At 43.8% G+C, this 19,361-nt stretch overlaps 1 protein-coding gene across 2 annotated transcripts; it reads right to left on the reverse strand.

Moving 5' to 3' along the window:
- Positions 1 to 1,001: 1,001 nt before the first annotated feature.
- Zfp354c (zinc finger protein 354C) lies at positions 1,002 to 17,440 on the reverse strand. 2 transcript variants are annotated; one of them, XM_039086906.2, is made up of 6 exons: positions 16,810 to 17,440; positions 16,275 to 16,546; positions 15,652 to 15,736; positions 7,795 to 7,921; positions 7,188 to 7,280; positions 1,002 to 6,100 (listed from the first exon to the last, which is right to left on the reverse strand). In XM_039086906.2, exons 3-6 carry the CDS (start codon positions 15,682 to 15,684, stop codon positions 4,671 to 4,673), a joined length of 1,683 nt encoding a protein of 560 aa, XP_038942834.1. In that variant the 5' UTR covers positions 15,685 to 15,736; positions 16,275 to 16,546; positions 16,810 to 17,440; the 3' UTR covers positions 1,002 to 4,670. The 2 variants fall into 2 exon arrangements, with proteins under 2 accessions (XP_038942834.1, NP_076478.2); NM_023988.2 differs by lacking the exon at positions 16,275 to 16,546 and having other exon boundaries at positions 16,810 to 16,955.
- Positions 17,441 to 19,361: the final 1,921 nt, after the last annotated feature.

The raw sequence follows: 19,361 nt of genomic DNA on the forward strand, positions 1-19,361 counted from the left end.
AGCTGGCAATGTCTTTGGTCCTTTGAGGTTGAAGCAATGCTTTTCTAAATTATGCTTGGGTCAAAGAAGTCTCAGAAGAAATTAGAGGTGAGGATAGGAGAGAACATGAGTGCATGCAAGTCACGGCCTGCATATGTAAGACTAGGTTAGCTTGCTTCGAAGCATGTGGGATTCTCCAGTGAGGACCAAATACCAGTGACTCTTCAGGAATCCTCTTTGGTGTTAGATTGGATTCTCAGCCTCTCTGGAGTGAGACAGCTGTTGCTGGACTACTCCAATTCTATCATGTAAGCCAATCTAATGAGTTCTGTTGGTTCTGTACCTCTGGAAAATGCTAGTGGGGATGGAGTACTAGCTAGGGTGAGCTCATGTGTGCCCTGACCGTGATGACCACCACGATTGTATGGACACAACTGCAGATGGTTTTTTGAGCTTCTTTTTAATCTGATACACTCTATCCCAAGAGTCTCCTCCTGGTCTTTTGATTATAAACCCAAGGCTTTAGGTTCTTCTCTCTGTCTCATGCCATGGGAATACATCCACCTTCAAGCACAAGCAGAGAGAAACATTAAAAATGTCACAAAGACCTTACCGACCCCTTTGGCTCATGGGAAGAGTCAGTGCTTAAAGATGTGACTGGCCTGTTCAGCCACCATACTCCACAGAAATGCCCTGATGGTTTGTTTCAAATGAGTTTCCTTCTTTAATCTGCTGTCATTACTCTTCAGGGTATCCAAACAGCTGGCCTGAGTATCCGTTGCATTCGATGGGAGAGAAGGCATGGTATGCTTACTCCATTTTTTTTTTCTTTTTTTCAGAGCTGGGGACCGAACCCAGGGCCTTGTGCTTGCTAGGCAAGCGCTCTACCACTGAGCTAAATCCCCAGCCCCTGCTTACTCCATTTAAAAGGGAGTCAAACCCCCCATTTCTGATTACAAATGTACCCAGCTTCTCTAAGACTGAAAAGGGGGAGTTCTGAAGAGAAGGGTCACACTCAGCACTTTACAAATCACTTTTGCCTCAGCTTTTATTACATTGAAACATAGGTACAGACAAGTTTAAAGGGTGGTCACAACAATTCAACAACCACTGATGGATCCTACAGTTTCAATTTAAAATATGCTGCAGACATTATGATTTGTCAACTTAAAACTTTTGCATGCATATGATAGGGAAATATAAAGTCAATACTTTACCTAGTCTAAGGAAGCATACCACAGTATCTAACACCTATTTTTACCTGTGTATTTCCCTAAATATCCCCCAAATGTCTTATAGTTCCTTCTGATTTTATTTCTCAATAAAAGCTCACACTTTGCACGTGGCTGTCTCAGGCATCTTTCTGTTCTAACATATTAGCTATTTGAAAAGTACAGCTTAATGATCATTTCTGATGTCTCAAACTCTAGATCTGTCTATTGCCATATAATCTACCATGTTACTCTTATTTCTTTGTAAGCAGGAAGATAAGTCTAGAGAAGGCATTTCCATAGACATTTACTAACTGGTTTGGCAGGATATCATAAATAATAAAATATGCTTCTACGGCCTCAGGGAAGCCACAGTGGCCGCTGTGATGAGGGGACTTCTGCCTGCAGATCTCAGTATGAAAGCCAGGGCTTCTTTTGCATCTCCTCGCTGTACTCTTGTGGGATTATGCAATGTTCCTTAACTGTCTTTCATGCAGTAGGTTTTACTGTCAATCAACATTTGCTAGATTTAATGATGACAGTTGTTAAATGGCTTTCATTTATTGCTTTGTATATATTTAAAAGATGCTTTTCTTCAAATGTTATAAAAAGCTTTTCTCCCTTAACCTTTAGAAAATATTATATCCAACCCTGTCATGGGTATTTTGAGGTTTGAAGTGCCTTAAGTTTGATCAAAGGATGGACCTTCAAGCTAGTCCCTGTGTCTACTCATATCGATAACCCTAAAATGATGTCTTATAATAAAAATATCCTATAGGTGCACTTACGTTCTCCTCCTACTCCAAACATGCCATTGTTCATTTCGTCCTTTTGAAGGCAATGGCATTTGTAAACCAGTGTAGTGGGCACTGAGCAGGCTCACTAGGTACAAGAAGATATTCGAAGCTTCCCTTGGAGTCTTATTTTTCTTGCAAATACATTTAAACACATACAACTACTGTGATGAGCTAAAAGAAGTCGGTTAAGTGTTGAATGCCTGTTTAATTCTAACATTTTGCTCAGATGGAAGGGTCTAATTAATGTTCCTAGAGCAATTTCTAAAATGACAAACCAATGGGGTAAGTCAAAGAATGAAGGAACTAAGACTAGGGGAGACATAAAATATTAAAATAATGAGTAGATTGTTTAATATAAAATACTCATCTGTACATACTTAAATCCTGAGGGCTGCAGGTACAGCTCAGTGGTGGAGCATCTCCTGAGCATGTACAAGGCCCTGGATTCAGTCGTCAGCAGTACACGGAAAAAAAAAGTATTAAAAGTTGTGTAAAAGAAAGGCCGCTGTACACGGAAACATACCAAAGCGACACTTCCACCTGGACCCTTGTTGGCTTTGAGAATTTACGTATAGAGGCAGGTAAGGAATCAGAGATAGAAGGAGATCATGTTCTCAACTCCACTACTCACACCAACACTAGAGGAAACTAAAGACAACTGATTACATTCTAGCAATAATATTGGAACAGATTACAAAACAAATAGTGTTCTTGAGCCTTGAGGATAGAAATGAACCTATAACTATCATAGATTATCAGAGCTGAAGGCTTTGATTCTTAAAAGGTTATAAGTTAAAGTCTCTCTGATCCTGTTCATAGCAGGAGACTCTGTCAACACTGGCCTTCTAAAATGCGTAATACACTGTCTGGATGACAGTCTGCCCACTTCTGTCTGTTCAGGCCAACTTCTATCACACTGTAAGACTATCCAGCTAGATTCAAACCAGATCCTACTACAGACACAGGAGAGTCAGAAAGAAGTCTCCTTTGGGAGAAAATTTTAATTTGCAACAGTAAATTCTAAATTAGTAAACTGAATCTTTTTTTAATCACTAAGGACTATAGAGAAAAAAAATGTCCTAACTCTTTGTATGTATATGTATATACACCAGCACATGCATATACATACATATATATGAGTGTGTGCATGCAGCCATTTGCCTGTGATGATGTTTTGGCCTATGACAGACAACATCTATCACAATGGTCTCATTAGACTACAACCGGTCTGGTAAATCCCTACTTGTCCAATACATCAGAGCTGCCATGACTTCGTAACTATTGTAACCTCTTAGGCATAATGCATTGCTCATTTGTGCAAACAAACCCTCTGTGCTGGCAGTCAGATGACATCACAGCACACAGTTACATACAGTACATGACACATGGCGATGGTGACAAACGACATCATAGCAGATACAGTTACATACATACAAGACACACGGTGATGGTGACAAACAACATCACGGCATACAGTTATATACATACATGACACACAGTGATGGTGACAAACGACATCATAGCAGATACAGTTACATACATACATGACACACGGTGATGGTGACAAATGACATCACAGTACACAGTTATATACATACATGACACACGGTGATGGTGACAAACCACATTACCAGCTTACTCATTTGCTATACTATACTTTTATCCTTAGCATATACATATTCTACTAAAAAAAATTTACACCAAGCATGATGGCTCATGCCTTTAATCCCAGTATGTGGGAGGCTAATGCAGGAAGACTGCAAGTTCAAAGCCAGCCTGGTCTATGTGAGTTCAAGGCCATCCTAGGCTACGTAGTGAAACTCTACCTAAAATAACCAAGCAAACCAATAAAAACAATTACTATAAAAAGTATGGCTATATGCATGCATAACAATTAGTAAGAAGAGAGACCAGGGATTTGAGGGAGAGTGGGGAGGAGTGTATAGGAGGGTTTGGAGAAAGGGAAGGGAGAAATGTAATTAAATTATAAACTCATTTTTTTTTTAGTATGGTATGTTGATCCCCTCAAGATCACACTGATTGGCTGACCCAGAGTATCTAGGGCTGTGCAGGAGCAATGATGTTGCTATAAACATGAAAGTGCCTAATGAAGCCTTTTCTAACGACGCCTGTATCCATCCCCACTGTTAAGTGACATGGCCATATATACATAAAAGTCCTAAATGTGTATATATGAATATATGTGCATACATACACACATGTATGTTGTATAAGGGGCAATTCATAAAGAGCTTTATTGTTGATGCACAACAAATCAAAGTATTCTTTTCCTCTGTAGTGGATCTGTCTGAAAAGGAATTCTCCCTGAAACAGCTCACCATTTTAGGGTCTGAGGCCCCATAATTCTCCACATTATTAACTACATCAGAGACTACCTTGAAAAGAAAATTCATAACATAGAAGCTCTCAGAGAGAGAAGACCCTCTCATGAAACAACGCTTATACGCAACAGTTACTTATGTGTTTTGGTTTTTAAATGAGGCCTTTCATACTTTTTCTATGAATTTTTAACAGTTTTGGTAATAGTCTTTAAATGGTTGATGTTGGCATTCTCTGTACATCTGCTGTCCCTGGCTCAGCGGTAACCATTGCTGTCCAAGTGAAAAGGATAAATCCCTTGTGGTTTGCATTCTACTTGCTCCTCTTCTGCTTGTGTCCTGGATCAGAGGGATGAATTAAGGTCCTCAGGCTTCTCCCCCTTCAGACACCTCTGATGTGGAGCGAGGGATGAGCCGTAGATGAAAGGTGTGCCGTATTCTTTCCATTTATAGAGCCTTTCTTTCAGGTGGACTTTCTTGTGTCTACAGAGGTTTGACCTGTAACTATAGGCTTTCCCACACTCCATACACTTGTAGAGCTTCTCTCCAGTATGGATTCGCTCGTGTTCCGTTAGGAATGAATACTGGCTGAAGGCCTTGCCACACTGATTACACTGATAGGGTTTCTCACCAGTATGGATCCTCTGATGCCGATAAAGGTTTGATTTACAGCCAAAGGCTTTCCCACATTCTTCACATGTGTAAAGTTTCTCCCCAGTGTGAATCTTCCGATGTTCGTTGAAGGAGGAATACTGGTTGAAGGTCTTCCCACATTCGTTGCATTGATATGGTTTCTGTCCAGTATGAATTCTCTGGTGTTCGATAAGGGTAGACACACGTGTAAAGGTTCTCCCACACTGTAAGCACTGGCAAAGCTGTTCTCCAGTATGGAGTCTCTGATGCTCAGCCAGGGATGGGAACTGGCTGTATCCTTTCCCACACTCAGCACATTTATAAGGTTTCTCACCCGTGTGGATCCTCTGATGTCTGTGGAGCTTTGCTCTGCAGTTGAAGGCTTTGTCACACTCAGCACATTTGTAGAGCTTTTCCCCAGTGTGAATCCTCTGGTGCACAGTGAGGGTTGAACACTGGCTGAAGGCCTTCCCACATTCCCGGCAGCGGTAAGGTTTCTCTCCGGTGTGCACCCTCAGGTGTTTGATGAGTGTGGAGCTGCTGCCGAAGGCTTTCTCACACTCACTACATTTGTACGGCTTCTCTCCGGTGTGGGTTCTCTGGTGAGCCAGGAGGGAAGATCTATGGCTGAAGCTTTTGCCACACTCACTGCATTTGTAAGGTTTCTCCCCAGTGTGAATCCTCTTGTGCTCTAGAAGATGAAGACTTTGGCTAAAACCCTTCCCACATTCACTGCAGACATAAGGTTTTTGTCCCGGATAAATCTGAAAGTTTCTCATTAAATCAAAATCCTGTGGTAAATCTTTCTCTGAAGTGTGATACATACCAGGGACCCTTTCTATGGGATCGGTCTCTTGTGAAACTAGTGCTTTATTCATGAACAAGGGCTTCTCGAGCTCAGGGTCTGTGGGAATTCCATCTTCACTGGTGACTTCCTTGGGGGAAGCTGCCCCTGGCTCGTGAGCTTTCTTTTCTTGCTCCTGTGCTGTCTCTAGCCTCTCATATTTCACAAGCTCTCCAAAGCTGATTTTCCAGTAAGCACACTTAGTAGATCTGTTCTTTAGCAGCCCACGAGATGGTCCTTCAATAAAAACGTCTTGTTCAGGGGACGACGCTTCTATCTCCGACTGAATCTGGAAATCTGAAAACAATTGGAAGAATTAATTCTTCCTTTGCTAGAAAAGAGACACCAATGCATCAGAAAGCCAACGAGAGTGGCAGCAACACCTAGAAAAGAGGTTTGGTGCAGCCTGGTCCCTAACCTGGACCTGTATCTGGAGGGAGAGTAGGCTGATCAGAGGTAAAAGGCTAAGGAGTAGGGATAAGGACGAACTAGACGAAGCAGTGCTGAAGGTGAGGACGCTGCAGCTGGAAAGAACAAGAAGTCCAGACAGGGAAGGAAGGACTTAAGGACGCGTGGGACGCTGTGAAGTGACAAGCTGAAGCTAAGCACCATGAATCCCTCAGTTTCCGCATCCCACGCTGCACCCATGGCAGCGGGCAGGCAGTGCCCTTTGCTTCCTTCTGCTCACAGCCAATCTCACTGCACCTTCCCTCATGCATCCTCTGAACCCCACAGTCAACAACTGTAAAGTATTTAATTGTTTTTCTTAAAAGTGTGACTTCACATTCCACTGCAATTTCATCACAGCCTGTGAGAGGGAAAATGGTCTATCGAGAAGATGATGTTTGCATCTTAAATATTACAACAGCCCAAACACAACTGAGTTCTCATCTAAGTTCAACACATCAATCACAATGAAGACCGGCCGTGCGCACCACTCTCTCCTCAGACTGGAAGAATGGCAGGCTTTCTTGCTCTCTCTCATCCCTTTCCACCTTTCTGTTAGGCCAGAGGAGAAATGATTTACTCATTTCTTCTGTACGCTGGCACCAGAAGACTGCATTCTCTTTGTAGGAATCTTAGGAAAATCTAAGTTTGTGAAGTCAATTTGTCCTGAAGGTCTGAGTATCCCCAACCCCAAGTTTAGCTCTACCTCTACGTGAAAAGACTTAGTTTGAGTTCCTGTTAAGAGACGCTGAGCCTCCCTCACTCAATCTGTAACTGAAAATGGGTTCGCAGTGCATCACTGCATTTAGATGGCTGCATGTCAACAAGCAGCCCGCTTAGCACAAGAGGCCCCACGCCTCTCCAGTCACTGTTCCACCGCCCTTTCACGACACACTCAGGGAGACTCCGGTGTCTCCACTTCCCACCGCTCACTCACCTAGGCAGGTGTCTTCCGGGGCTTCTCTTTCCATGCAAGGGTCTTGCCCTTTCTGCAGCTTGCCAATCACGGGAGGTATGGAAGCCTGAAACCCTGCTCACGGGAAAGAGAAAGGAGCTGGGGTGAATGGCCTGAATGGCGATCCTAGAGTCACTTCACAAGCCACTCACCTGACCTTTACAGTGGATTAACACAGGTTGATCACTTCCCAGGGGACAGGGGACAAGAAGCAAGAACCAACTCAAACCTAATGCACGGTCCTGGAAATGAACTTCTCTGAGACAGGGTATCCTGGATGGTTTTTAACACTTAATTAAATGTCTTATATGAATTTCAGACTCTAAACTGGGATTTAGTCACTGGCCTGTGGCAGAAGACGGTCTGACAGTAGGGTGCAAGGAAGGGCAAAGAAAGACGGAAACAAAAGATGTCAGAGAAAAAGTATACTTTCCACTCCACAGAGATTGGCTTTTCTCTGCAGCACAATGGAATGGACACAGACGTTCTTCTACTACACTGCTCATTAGAGAAAACCCTTCCCAGCCAGGTGGTGGGTAGGGATCTCGTGCCTCTGTGGCAGACTCTCAGCCCCCAGGGAGCTCCTTACCCAGCGAGGCCAGGTTGCTGTAGTTCTCCAGCATCACCTCTCGGTACAGGGTTCTCTGAGCAGGGTCCAGATGCAGCCACTCATCCTGGCTGAAGGACACAGCGACGTCCCTGAACGTCACAGGCTCCTGGAACAGCAAACCCATTCCTCCTTACCCCAGACCATCTTCATCATCTGGATGAAAGTGACACTGGGTATCCACCGAGAAATTAAATCTACCTTGAAATACTAAGTATTCTGAATCATTTAGTTATGTAATTTTGTGGAAAGTTATTAACTATTTAAGTAAACAAGTATTTATTGAGAACCCCTGGAGTCAAAGCTGTGGGGTTTTAGGCATTAAAATCCCTGACAGTAGCATATAAAATCTAAACCTAGAGGGGCTGGAGAGGTGGCTCAGAGGTTAAGAGCACTGACTGCTCTTCCAGAGGTCCTGAGTTCAAATCCCAGTAACCACATGGAGGCTCACGACCATCTGTAACGGGATCCGATTCCCTCTTCTGGTGTGTCTGAAGACAGTTGCAGTGTACTCATATACATACATACATACTGCATGCATACATACATACATACATACATACATACATACCTAGAATTTAAAGTGTTTCTAAGCAAGCATAGCCTTCTCTCACTCAAATCAAAGCAAAAGGAAGAAAACCAATATAAATCAGAACACATGTAGAGCAGTGTAGGAAAGCTGAGGAAAATACCAACCAAACAGGAAGAGATCCCTGAACAGAAAAAAAAAAAAACATTACTCAATAAATGTGTTAGGGATGGTTGTAGGAACTTTGCATGCACTGTCTCCTTTGAATCTTAGGAAGACCCTCTAGTGAGGAAGCTAGAGTTAAAGCACTTTCCAAATGAAACACTAGGTCTAGAATGGCTAAATAACCAGGTCAGCAAGTTGACTCAGTAGGTAAAGGCACTTGCTGCCAAGCCTTGCCAACCTGAGTCTAATTCTTCCTGAGCATATGGCAGAGAGCCAACTCCTAGAGTTGCCCTCTGACCTCCACACTTGTATTGTGGCTCATAGACACACAATCAAAAAGTAAATAAACAGGTTTAGTAGCCTTCCCAAGAGAATACTGGGAAAAATAGTAAAGCTAGGGTTTGAGTTCAAGTAAACAGACTTCTGAGCTACTACAGACGGGTTTCTAGTCAATATGAAAATCAAAAGGATTTGCAAACTATGTATGTGCCAAAGAGCCAAAGAGTTACTAAGAAAGTAATTTCATCCTGGTCTGTACAGTGAGCTCCAGAACAGCCAGGACTACGCAGAGAAACCCTATCTCAAACAGATAGATAGATAGATAGATAGATAGATAGATAGATAGATAGATAGATAGATAGATAGATAGACAGACAGACAGGAATAAAAGTAATTTCTTCCAAAAGAAACAGCTCCCAAACACCAGAGAGTGCAAGCCAGGAAAAGATATCTGTCTGTAACCCAGATGAAGGTGGTGAGCTTTGGAATGATACTGTGGGTGGGTATTTTATTGAGAATCCATCAACATGGGGAAGTCATGTCACTTTAGCCTTGCACATTTACCACTGGGAATGACTCTGTTTCAAGCAACAATATCAGTACTAGGTGGGTGCATTCCCTCTGGGTATCAAATGCAGAATTACTTCTAGTTACTGGTTCCTGGCACACCGGTTACAGGACCTGTGAATGTGGCATGCATAAGGAACGGGACTCTGACATTCTGTTTACCTTAAGGACTGAGACATGAGCAGACTACGTAGATTAACATGCAGGTAGAGGTGTAGTGACGATGGCCCTTATTAGAAAGACTCGGCGTAAGCAAAGCCCATGTGGTCACAGAAGCGGTGACATAACTAACCATGGTGACTAACCATTAGGCAGTGAAAAGGACAAGGAAACAGATTTTTCCTCCCGGTATCTAATTAACCAGCCCTGTGGACAGCTTAACAATAAAACAGTGTAAGGCTTCAGACTTTCAGAACTGTGAGGTAACCAATGTGTGCTGTTCTAAACAGTGAATCTGTGGTAAACTGCTGCACAGAAAAAGAAACAACACAGAGGTGAAAATGTAAGGATAACATACGTGTCTATTAATACGGCAATGGATATACAAACGATAATACACTGTTACTGGAAATACATACGTACAGCCATTAAACAAAAGCCAGTAAATCTGTACCCCAGCACCAGACTCCACCTTAACATACTACTGATCTATGTGAAAAGGCAAGCTACAAAACAATCTTTGACAAGTCTTACACATGCATGCTTCTACACAGGGCACACACGGAACACCCAGAACACTTCCCTAATTATCCTTTGGTGTTTGTGGATGGGGGGAAAGCAATTTTTCATTAATTTCTTAACATCCTCCCAACTTTTTCTATGTGTTTCTTTCTTTCTTTCAGATTTGTTTTCAGTGCTGGAGATGAAGCCCAGGGCTTTAGTCATGTTGAACATGTGCTCTACCCATGAACTACACACGCAGCCCCTAAGATATTTCAGGTTACAACGTAGGGCTAAAGAGACAGTTCAGTAGCCGAGCACCTGCCTGTTAAATACGAGGCCCTAGGATCAGTCCCCAGTAACCACAAAACCAGGCAGAATCTAAGTAAACTTCTACATCAACCTTAATATTAGGGCTTAAATGTCTAGATTGAGTTGTCTGAACGGTCACTTGGTGCCCAGCCTAGGACACTGTTTAGAGAGGCTGTAGGATTTTGGAGCTGTCGTCTGGCCAGCAGAAGTGGGTCACTGGGATGGGTCCTGGAGGTGATACCATTTCTGATTCAGTGAGAGCTTTCTATTTCCTGGCCTATCCAGATGTGAAGCTGTAGTGGACATTGGTACTGTCCTAGCCCAGTGTTCCTTTTCCTGCCATGATGGGCTGTAGTCCCTAAAACCATGAGCCAATAAATTCTTCCTCTTTTAAGTTGCTTCTGTCAGATATTTTGTCCTAGCAACAAGAAGAGTAGTTTTGAAACACCAGCAATTTCTAAGATCAAAGCACACATTCTTTTTTTTTTTTTTTTTTTTTTTGGTTCTTTTTTTTTTTTCGGAGCTGAGGACCGAACCCAGGGCCTTGCGCTTCCTAGGTAAGCGCTCTACCACTGAGCTAAATCCCCAACCCCCAAAGCACACATTCTTATTTCTTCTCCACTGCAAACATATTCCTTCTCTCACAAAATAGAGAAACTCACAAGTACACAGGACTTTCTCATTTCTTCCTTATCTGTGACTGCTGATCTTCCCAGCTGACACAGCCCCCAGTTTATGAGACTGCACCAAGCAGACGCCTGCTCTCTGTGCAGCTTTCACTTAAAGGTCAAGGAGACAACACAGCCAGACTGAAGGAGGAGGCCAGACTCCATTGTGATCGTCCTTAACAGTGCACCCGGCCTTCCTCCAGCATCCCCAGATCTGTGTCCAGGATCTTGGTCTGGGGAGCCCTCTAAAGAGGTCCTCCCAACTCATGCACTTACCTTTCTAATGCTTTAGCCTGAATTTCCAGGCAGCACAATTTCCTTTTTAGCTACCACAACTTCTTCAAGTATTTCCTGTTCAGCTGACTACAAGCGAGCTGAATTCCCGTCTGTCTGGGAATGCTCTGTTTTGCCCCCACTGCATACAGACTTTCTTTCCACATGTAAAATGCCAATTGGCTTTTCCTGAACTCTGTTGATTCTGATGAAAAGCCAATGGTCAACATTTCTCTCTATGTAATATTATTTTGGTCTACTTTAAATTTTTTTTGTAATTTGTCTATGGCTTTTCAGCTCAGTATGATGAACAGCAACCATGAGAGGTCATTACCACAAATCATGACTACTCTAAGTGAGATGTGCTGTGTATATAAATGTTTAACAGATTGGTTTACACACACATATCCACACATACCTGTAAACATAAGTATACACATGCAATTGCACACACACACTCAGTATCTCAATAATTTGGATATACTGTATTAAACACAACACTAAGTTACTTGCTACTGTGTACTTCCTTAACATTGTTACTAGAAAGCTTCAGGCACATGAACTACGTGCATGGTTGACACATTACATGACAGTGACATGTGACTCTTATGTAAACCGCTTTCTCACAAAACTCTGCCTCAATACATTTCAACTGCACAGTACATTTCACTCTACAGATTCTATAAGTTACGTAACCACATCCCTATGGATGAAAATTTATGTCTTTATTTTTCGCCTGTACATGCTATATGCAGACTTGTGCATGTGTGTGGAGGCCGGAGACAGATGGTAAGTGTCTTCCCCTATTGCTTTGTACCTCATTTTTTGAGATAGAACCTGTTAGTGAACCCGGAGCTCCCTGAGTCAGCAAGGTCAGCTGATTGGTGAGACAGAGGGTCCTCTTACCCCCCTCCTAGTACCCTAAGGCCCAGTGTCTTATGAGGAAGCTCAGGATCTGAACTCAGGTCCTCATGCCTGCGTGGCAAGCACTCTGCAGATGAGTATTAGATGCGTGTTCTCTGTTGTCACAAACACTACATAATGACCATTGTCCCAGCAGTCTCCTGGCAGAACATACCTGTAGGAATAAGATAGACCAATGGTTCTCAACCTGTAAGTCGTGACCACTCTGGGGATCACATATGAGAGAGCCTGCATATCAGGTATTTACAATACAATTCATAACAGCAGCAACATTACGGTTATGAAGCAGCAATGAAGTAAGTCTATGGTTGGGGGCCAGGACAGCATGAGGAACTGCATTAAAGGGTCACAGCATTGGGAAGGTGGAGAACCACTTCGAATGGACTGAACTGTTGAGTCAAAGTTGCCATGCACTTTTGATTGGAAGATGCAGCAAACTGTCCCTTTTCAAGATGGCAGCGTTACCTCTCACCTCACATACTCTTTGAATAATGTGCTATCAGTACTTCCCGACCAGGAAGAGCTCCCTCCCATGACCCTATGAAGTGGCGTCTTATTTACTGTTCTGTGCTGGGATAAGACACCATGACTTCTGGAAGAAAGAGTTTATTTGTGGCTTACGGTTCAGAAGGAAATAGCTACACTACAATTACAAACAAACTCTTCCCTAACTTCCCTTGCCTAAAATGAAGACTGTCTATACACCCTTGGGATAAGAAAGCTCTCGTGAGGTATCCCCACTTTGGGCAGAGGGTAGCCCAGGCCAGAGCTGGGACTGTTGGGCACCGTATTCTGTTGGTGTTTGTCACTAATGTAGTACTAACCTTAGGGGAGAAACAGGCTAAGCCCTGACAGAGTGAAAAGGATTAAGTGACAGACCATACCTACTCCATCTTGGGACCAGCCTCCATCTTTTAAAAAAAAAGCCTGAGAACCTGACCCACAACAGAACCCAAGCTGTACCCACGTACCAGGAAGGACCCTACAGTTTGTCCTTGGCCAGAGTTACCCCTTCAGTACTTCCTAACAACTGTCAATCAAAGACTAATCGGATTGTTCCAGATGTTCTTTCAGACCATTTGTAATCCATTTGTAATTGTATACGGTCTTGCTTCAGAGCACACACTTGTCGGCTTACAACTGACATTCAGTTAGATACTTATTGGGATAGATCCTCCCTCACTTGACTTCCATTTCCTATAAAACTCTGTCCTGCTGAGGGTTCAGGGCTGCTCTGCCTTCCCTTCCTGTCCTGCTGTGTCAGCATTGGGTTGGAGGAGAGCCCAAGTCCCAGCTTGTAATAAAGAGACCCTAATGCTGTTACATCAGAAACAGCTCCTCAATGGTCTTCTGGGGTTCACGAATGCTCCCAGCACAAGAGACCGCTGAGGATGAACCATCCTGCTCGGCTGGCTTTAGGCCCTACCTCCCATTCCTCTAGTAGCACTACAAATGGAAACATTAGCTCTGCCACTCCTCAGGATTTAAATCACCCAATGAAAAAGGGGTGAATGCTCTGGCTTTAGTAAGACTCATCAGTAGTGTTCCTTCTTTGGTGAAGAGAATACACACCCTACCTCTAGCCCTGGATGGAGACCTAACAAGTCTAAGCTAGCCTGAACTTTACCAACTACTGTGTCCATAGGGCTGCTCTTTCACAGGATCCAGTTTCAATTCCCAGCACCCACACAGGGTCTCACAACCATGTATAACTCCTGTTTCAGGGGATATGGTGAACTCTTCTGGCCTCCATGGGCAACTGGCACACGTGGTGCACAGACATACATGCAGATAAACCATCCATACACATAAGAAAGATTAGAGATAAGGCCGGGTCTGTCGATCACCTGGCCAGTTTGCCTCTATCCGCCTTCTCACCCCCAAAGTCCGATTCACCTGAAGACATGCTAAAGCCAGGAGGACGAATTATCTCTTAGTGAAATAATGTACTCAGCCTTCCCAGAAGCCTCTGGGCAGCACCTCGTAGGTCTCCATCAGGTACCACTTTGGAGCTTGCCCAGTTTTCAGGGTTATTCCAAAAACTGTGACTTTTCCTGTTTATTTTATCTTTTTCTTTCTGGCCCGAATACTAAACATCCTTGGCATTCTGGGGCTCCTCACCTAGGCTCAGAAACCTCCCCCTCCACACAACCGTTTGCTGTAGAGAGAATATCTTACGTCTGTATGGATATAGTACCTGAATAATAATTTGATGGCAGGAAATAGCAAGTGTGACGTCTGGGAGGAGAGAGAATTCTGGGATAGTGCCAGGTGAGAGACCCACTCGGGAAGATGTGATGGGGCGGACATGGGGTACCTGGGCACAGGTAATCAGCCAGGTGGCAGAACGTAGGTTAAAATAATTGGGTTATTTTAGTTACGATCTAGTCAGGGTGGAGCCAAGGTATTGGTAAATATATTTTGAGTCCCTGTCTTATTGCTGAGAGTGGGGCTGGGTGGAAGAACCAGACCTAACGTCGACAGTCTGCCCGTCAGGCAGCTTGCGGACCTTTACTGCTGAACCTGCCTCTTTCTTGGACCCTATCTCACTCCTCCTGGCAGCTGCCAGGATTTACAGCTTGCCTTTCCTGTTACGTTCCTCAAACTCTAATAACATGTTCTTCAAGCTTCCTTCTGAGTAGATTTCTAGACTCTTTTACTAATGAAATTAAGAACCCAAAAGAAAGGACCAAATTTCCCTGGAAACTGGAGGCCACAGAAGATATTTTTTTTTAAATATTTTCTAACTTCACCCAGAAATAAATTTTTAAAGATTTATTTATTATTTAATGTATATGCGTACACTGTAGCTATCTTCAGACAACCAGAAGAGGGCATCAGTCCCATTAAGGATGGTTGTGAGCCACCATGTGGTTGCTGGGAATTGAACTCAAGTCCTATGGAAGACCATTCAGTGCTCTTGACCTCTGAGCCATCTCTCCAGCCCCCACAGAAGATATTTTAAAGTATGTCTTATGTCTGTGTGGATGTGGCACCCATCGATAATAAATCTAATGGCCTGTGGCTTAGACAGGAAATAGGAAGTGGGACATCAGGGAGGAGAAAGAATTCTGGGATCAAGCCAGAGGAGAGATCTTCTGGTAGAGAGACCTTCATACCTCTCTGGCTAACAAAATGGAGTACACATTCCACCTGAAGGAGCCCCCATTTGAAAAAAGAAAGCACCTGGGAGGTTTTATGAGATGGTAGTTATAGGGTATCATGTGTTCTGGACCTGGCAGAATTCTTTGTAGCTAGGTTTGTTCCTTTGAAAAGTGTAAGTGTAAGTGTTCCTTTGAAAAGATTTATGTATTTTTTCCTTGCAGGTCAGCTCCAAACTGGAGTTTGCATGCCCCTGTTAAATGTTAATTTTGCAAGGGAAAAAAGTGACAAGGGCAAAAAATGGAAACACATCCACATCTGAGTCAGAAAGCAATTTACAGAAAGACAAGTTTCACTTACCGTCCCTCGAGCAGCCAGCAAATCCACAGCCATTTCCCTTCTTAGTTCTCCTGCCAAAGGAAAGCTGAGTGCTGACCAAGTATGTCTGGAAAGGAAAAAGGTGTACTAAGGAATTCTGGTACAAGGGGAGGCTTAGAGCCAGGAGGGTAAAGCCACCCACAAAGGGGTTCTGGAGAAATGGCTTGGTGATTAAAAGCACTTCCCTTGTTTGAAGAGAAGTCTGATTATCAGTACCCACATAGCTACTTATAACTCCAGGGGATCCAATATCCTCTCTGGCCTCCTGAGATACTGTGTGCTCATGGGCACAGACAGAAACATACACACATAAAAATAAATTAAGTTTTAAAACCCACCCACAATGGTCTTAAGATCCCCCCAAAAAGCCACCCACTGTAAACAACACAAACCAAATGATAAGAATGCTGATCAAGCCAGCCTGTCATATCCCTTCGGTATATTAATTACACTTCTACTTTCTTACACTGATCCCTCCACACCCACCTACAGGCCTGTTAGCGCCTTCTACAAAAACCGTGGCAATGTTAAAAGGTTGGATAAGATTGATTCAAAGTACAAAGGATAATGTGTCCAAATTCTCTGCCAATGCTGTGTCTGTGTACCTCAAGAACTTGAGTGTTGGCTGTTTGGGAATTCTTGGAACTGGTCCTCTGTGAAGCAGAGGTGGGGCTGTGCTGTCGACGTGGCTGAGGTGGACAGTCAAGGAGATTCCAGTCTACCCAAAGTGACAAGACATAGCAAGCAGCACAGATGGGAAGTAAATTCTGCTTCCAGTCCACGGCTCCTATCCAGGCTCAGCGAATGCTCGGGTCACACTGTGCCTTGGTTTCTTCATCTGCACCATAGGCACAATGAAGGCGCAAGGGGCCTGTAACTTGGTATCAGATGCGCTAATTCATTAAGTTAGACTAGACTGCTAGGTATCGGCTGTTGATTTTAAGATCCGCATCGCTAAGATGCTAGAGAAGATGCACAGGCCTCCAGCCCCGCAGTCTGGGCTCAGCCGCGCTCCGTGGCGGGCCGAGCCTGTTGGAGGGTCCCCGAGCTAGAGGTTGCAGAGCAGCCGCCAGGCCGCGCCCGGCCCGCCGGGAAGCCCACCGCCCGCTACGCCCCGCCCGCCCCCTTCGCCCCACTCACGGACGCCGGCGCTCGCTTCCGCCGCTCTCAGTACGAGCGGTCACGAGGATGTCGACCCCAGACGCGCTCTTCTGGCACAATCACAATCACCTCGGCCAGGAGCCCCCCAAAACGCCGCGAGCAGCCCCGCCACCGGGAGAAGCCCCAGAGAACTACTATTCCCGGCATGCCTCAAATCCTCTCTGACTACACATCCCAAAAGGCACCGGGGCCAGGAGAGTTCTGAAAGCTGAGTCGGAGTGTGGTGCATTGCAAACACAGCAAACCTGGCCTCTCTCAGTCAGTTCTCAGACTTGTTTGCTAGAAGGGTGATGAAATGATGTGACAGGACAAAACCGGAATTTAGGGTTTAGGAGCTAGGTACCCATAGGTACCAGGCCAGCTTGACACAAATGGAGTTGCAGGACAGCGAGGGCTATATAGCCGGACTAAAATCAAAACCAAGCCAAACCAAAACTCTAGGAGAATCTGGTGTAGCCCACATCACTAACTATGGTAATTTAAATTATTTTACCGTGTACAATACACAGAAAATTATGTGACATGGTTCATGACGTGCAGCCCAGGATGGTTTCAGAAACTAGGAGGATTAAAAAGTAAAAGTAATTGATTAAATGCGCACGTTCAGCCTTTTGATTTTTTTTTTTAATCCACCTAGATGCTGAATCCTAAAATCAATTGCCATTTGGTTGGGGCAGTAATAGACCTTCAGAGATGGTCCCTATACCTAACCTTTGGGGGTTTTTTGGTTGGTTTTTTGGTTTTTGGTTTTTTTGTTTGTTTGTTTGTTTGTTTGTTTCGTTCTGTTTGTTTGTTTGTTTAAACAAAATACGTAATCCTAACTCTCTTAAGTATCTTTCTGATCTGGGAAATCAGCCTGAAGAACAACAAAAACTCTGCAGTGAAGGCGTTTAAATAGCCCCTCATGGCTGACCTGAAGCTCTCTCAGAAGCCATAGTCTGTTGAGAGAAAATCCCGTTTCTGAGGTATGTGTTGCCTCTCTCAGTATCACTGGCTATAGATACTGAGATTATATCCTACAAAAGCAATTGTCTCTGTTTTGTTGTTGTTGTTGTTGCTTGTTTGGAAGTCCCTGTTCTGAAGATAGCACGTACTTTAGTTACAGGACATGGAACATGGAGAAATCAGGCTTGGCCTGAGCTGGAAGATACTTCTATGCTAGCTCACTTTCAAAGCGCTCAAAAGCACTGTGCAGGCTTCTGGCGTAGAGCTGATACCAATAGTCTTGTGCAGCTACAAACATAGTATGGGTACAGCCAGGATTTTCCATTTTCATTTAAAGCCTGCTCCACGGGAGAAAACATATTTTCTAGGGTAAAACCTGTGGCTGGAGAGATCCTATCCCCAGTGGGGGAAACTTCTGCTGTTACTTTAATAGGTATTACATACCTTCAAAACACGGGAATAGATTACCATGGCTATTAACGTTGGTTATGGGAGAAAAAAATTTTAAGTGTGTGTATGCTCATATGAGTTTAGATGCCCATTAAAGCCAAAAGTCTTGGATTCCCTGGAGCTGAAGTTATAGGAAGTTATGAATCAACCAACATGAGTCCTGGGAATTGAACCAGGGTCTTTTGCAAGTGTAGTTCTATAACCTGACTTTTGGCTACTTTATAGGTTCTTTTTTCTTCCACCTTCTCCAACCGTATCCCTTCCAAATCCCCAACACTAAGTAGGAGAGAAAAGGCTAGAGGGGAAAGAAGATGTTGATATCATTAGACTAATTCCTGCTAATTAGGGGCTTTGCATTCCTTGGGGGCAATTTTGATCTTCGTGATCAGGATATCTCCAACCAGAAACCAGCAACAGCAAACAGCAGGAGAGGCATGAGCTGCCACACCCCTGTCAGGGGCTCTTGCATTTATATATACCCTCTTAAGAGTCCCCAGAATTCCAACTGTCACCCACTTGCAGAAACCATCTGCAGCTGGCAAAAGCAAGCCTATACCAGAGCATGACGCAAATCACAGTCAACTGCCGTGGACAGTCTGAAGCAGCCCCATACCCCATGCCTGGGATTAAAACAGAAACATATTCCCCAAAATATTTCTAAGTTTAAAACCAAAATTCTCACTATGTAGTAAACTGTTTTAACCATGGGACTGCAATCTCCTACCTGGGAAATACCCCTGCCCAGTGGGAAGTAGATGTTGTGGGTCACAGTTGGTCTTGGAACTAAGAATACAGACTGCTGCTGTGGTATACTGAGCCACTGCTCAGCCAGAAATGGAAGAAAACAATCAGACATCTATAAGGCAGAGGAAATCTATAAGACAGAGGAAATGTTTTGGAAAAGGAAGGGGCTGGTGGGCTATGTTTTGAACTTACCTTGAATGGAAACAGGAAAAAGATGGTTCACAAGACACAGGAAGTTCTAGAAACTTCACAGGGTTAAGAAGTTGACTCTAAAAGCTTATATAAACAGTGCACAATTGTTACAAAGAGCACAGTGCTTCACTGTGACATAATTTCTCATTTCTGATGAACTGTGTGTGTGTGTGTGTGTGTGTGTGTGTGTAAATAAAATT

Source organism: Rattus norvegicus, chromosome 10, assembly GCF_036323735.1.
Source record: "Rattus norvegicus strain BN/NHsdMcwi chromosome 10, GRCr8, whole genome shotgun sequence".
In the NCBI taxonomy this organism is placed as follows: domain Eukaryota; kingdom Metazoa; phylum Chordata; class Mammalia; order Rodentia; family Muridae; genus Rattus; species Rattus norvegicus.

What these genes read in the sequence shown, in the direction of transcription:
- Zfp354c (XM_039086906.2), bottom strand. Translation starts at nt 15,684, where the DNA reads ATGGCTGTGGATTTGCTGGCTGCTCGAGGGACG. An exon ending in TGCTGGCTGCTCGAGGGACG is followed by an intron (nt 7,922 to 15,651) that starts GTAAGTGAAACT and finishes TTGCTGTTCCAG; the next exon opens with GAGCCTGTGACGTTCAGGGA. An exon ending in CCCGGAAGACACCTGCCTAG is followed by an intron (nt 6,101 to 7,187) that starts GTGAGTGAGCGG and finishes AATTGTTTTCAG; the next exon opens with ATTTCCAGATTCAGTCGGAG.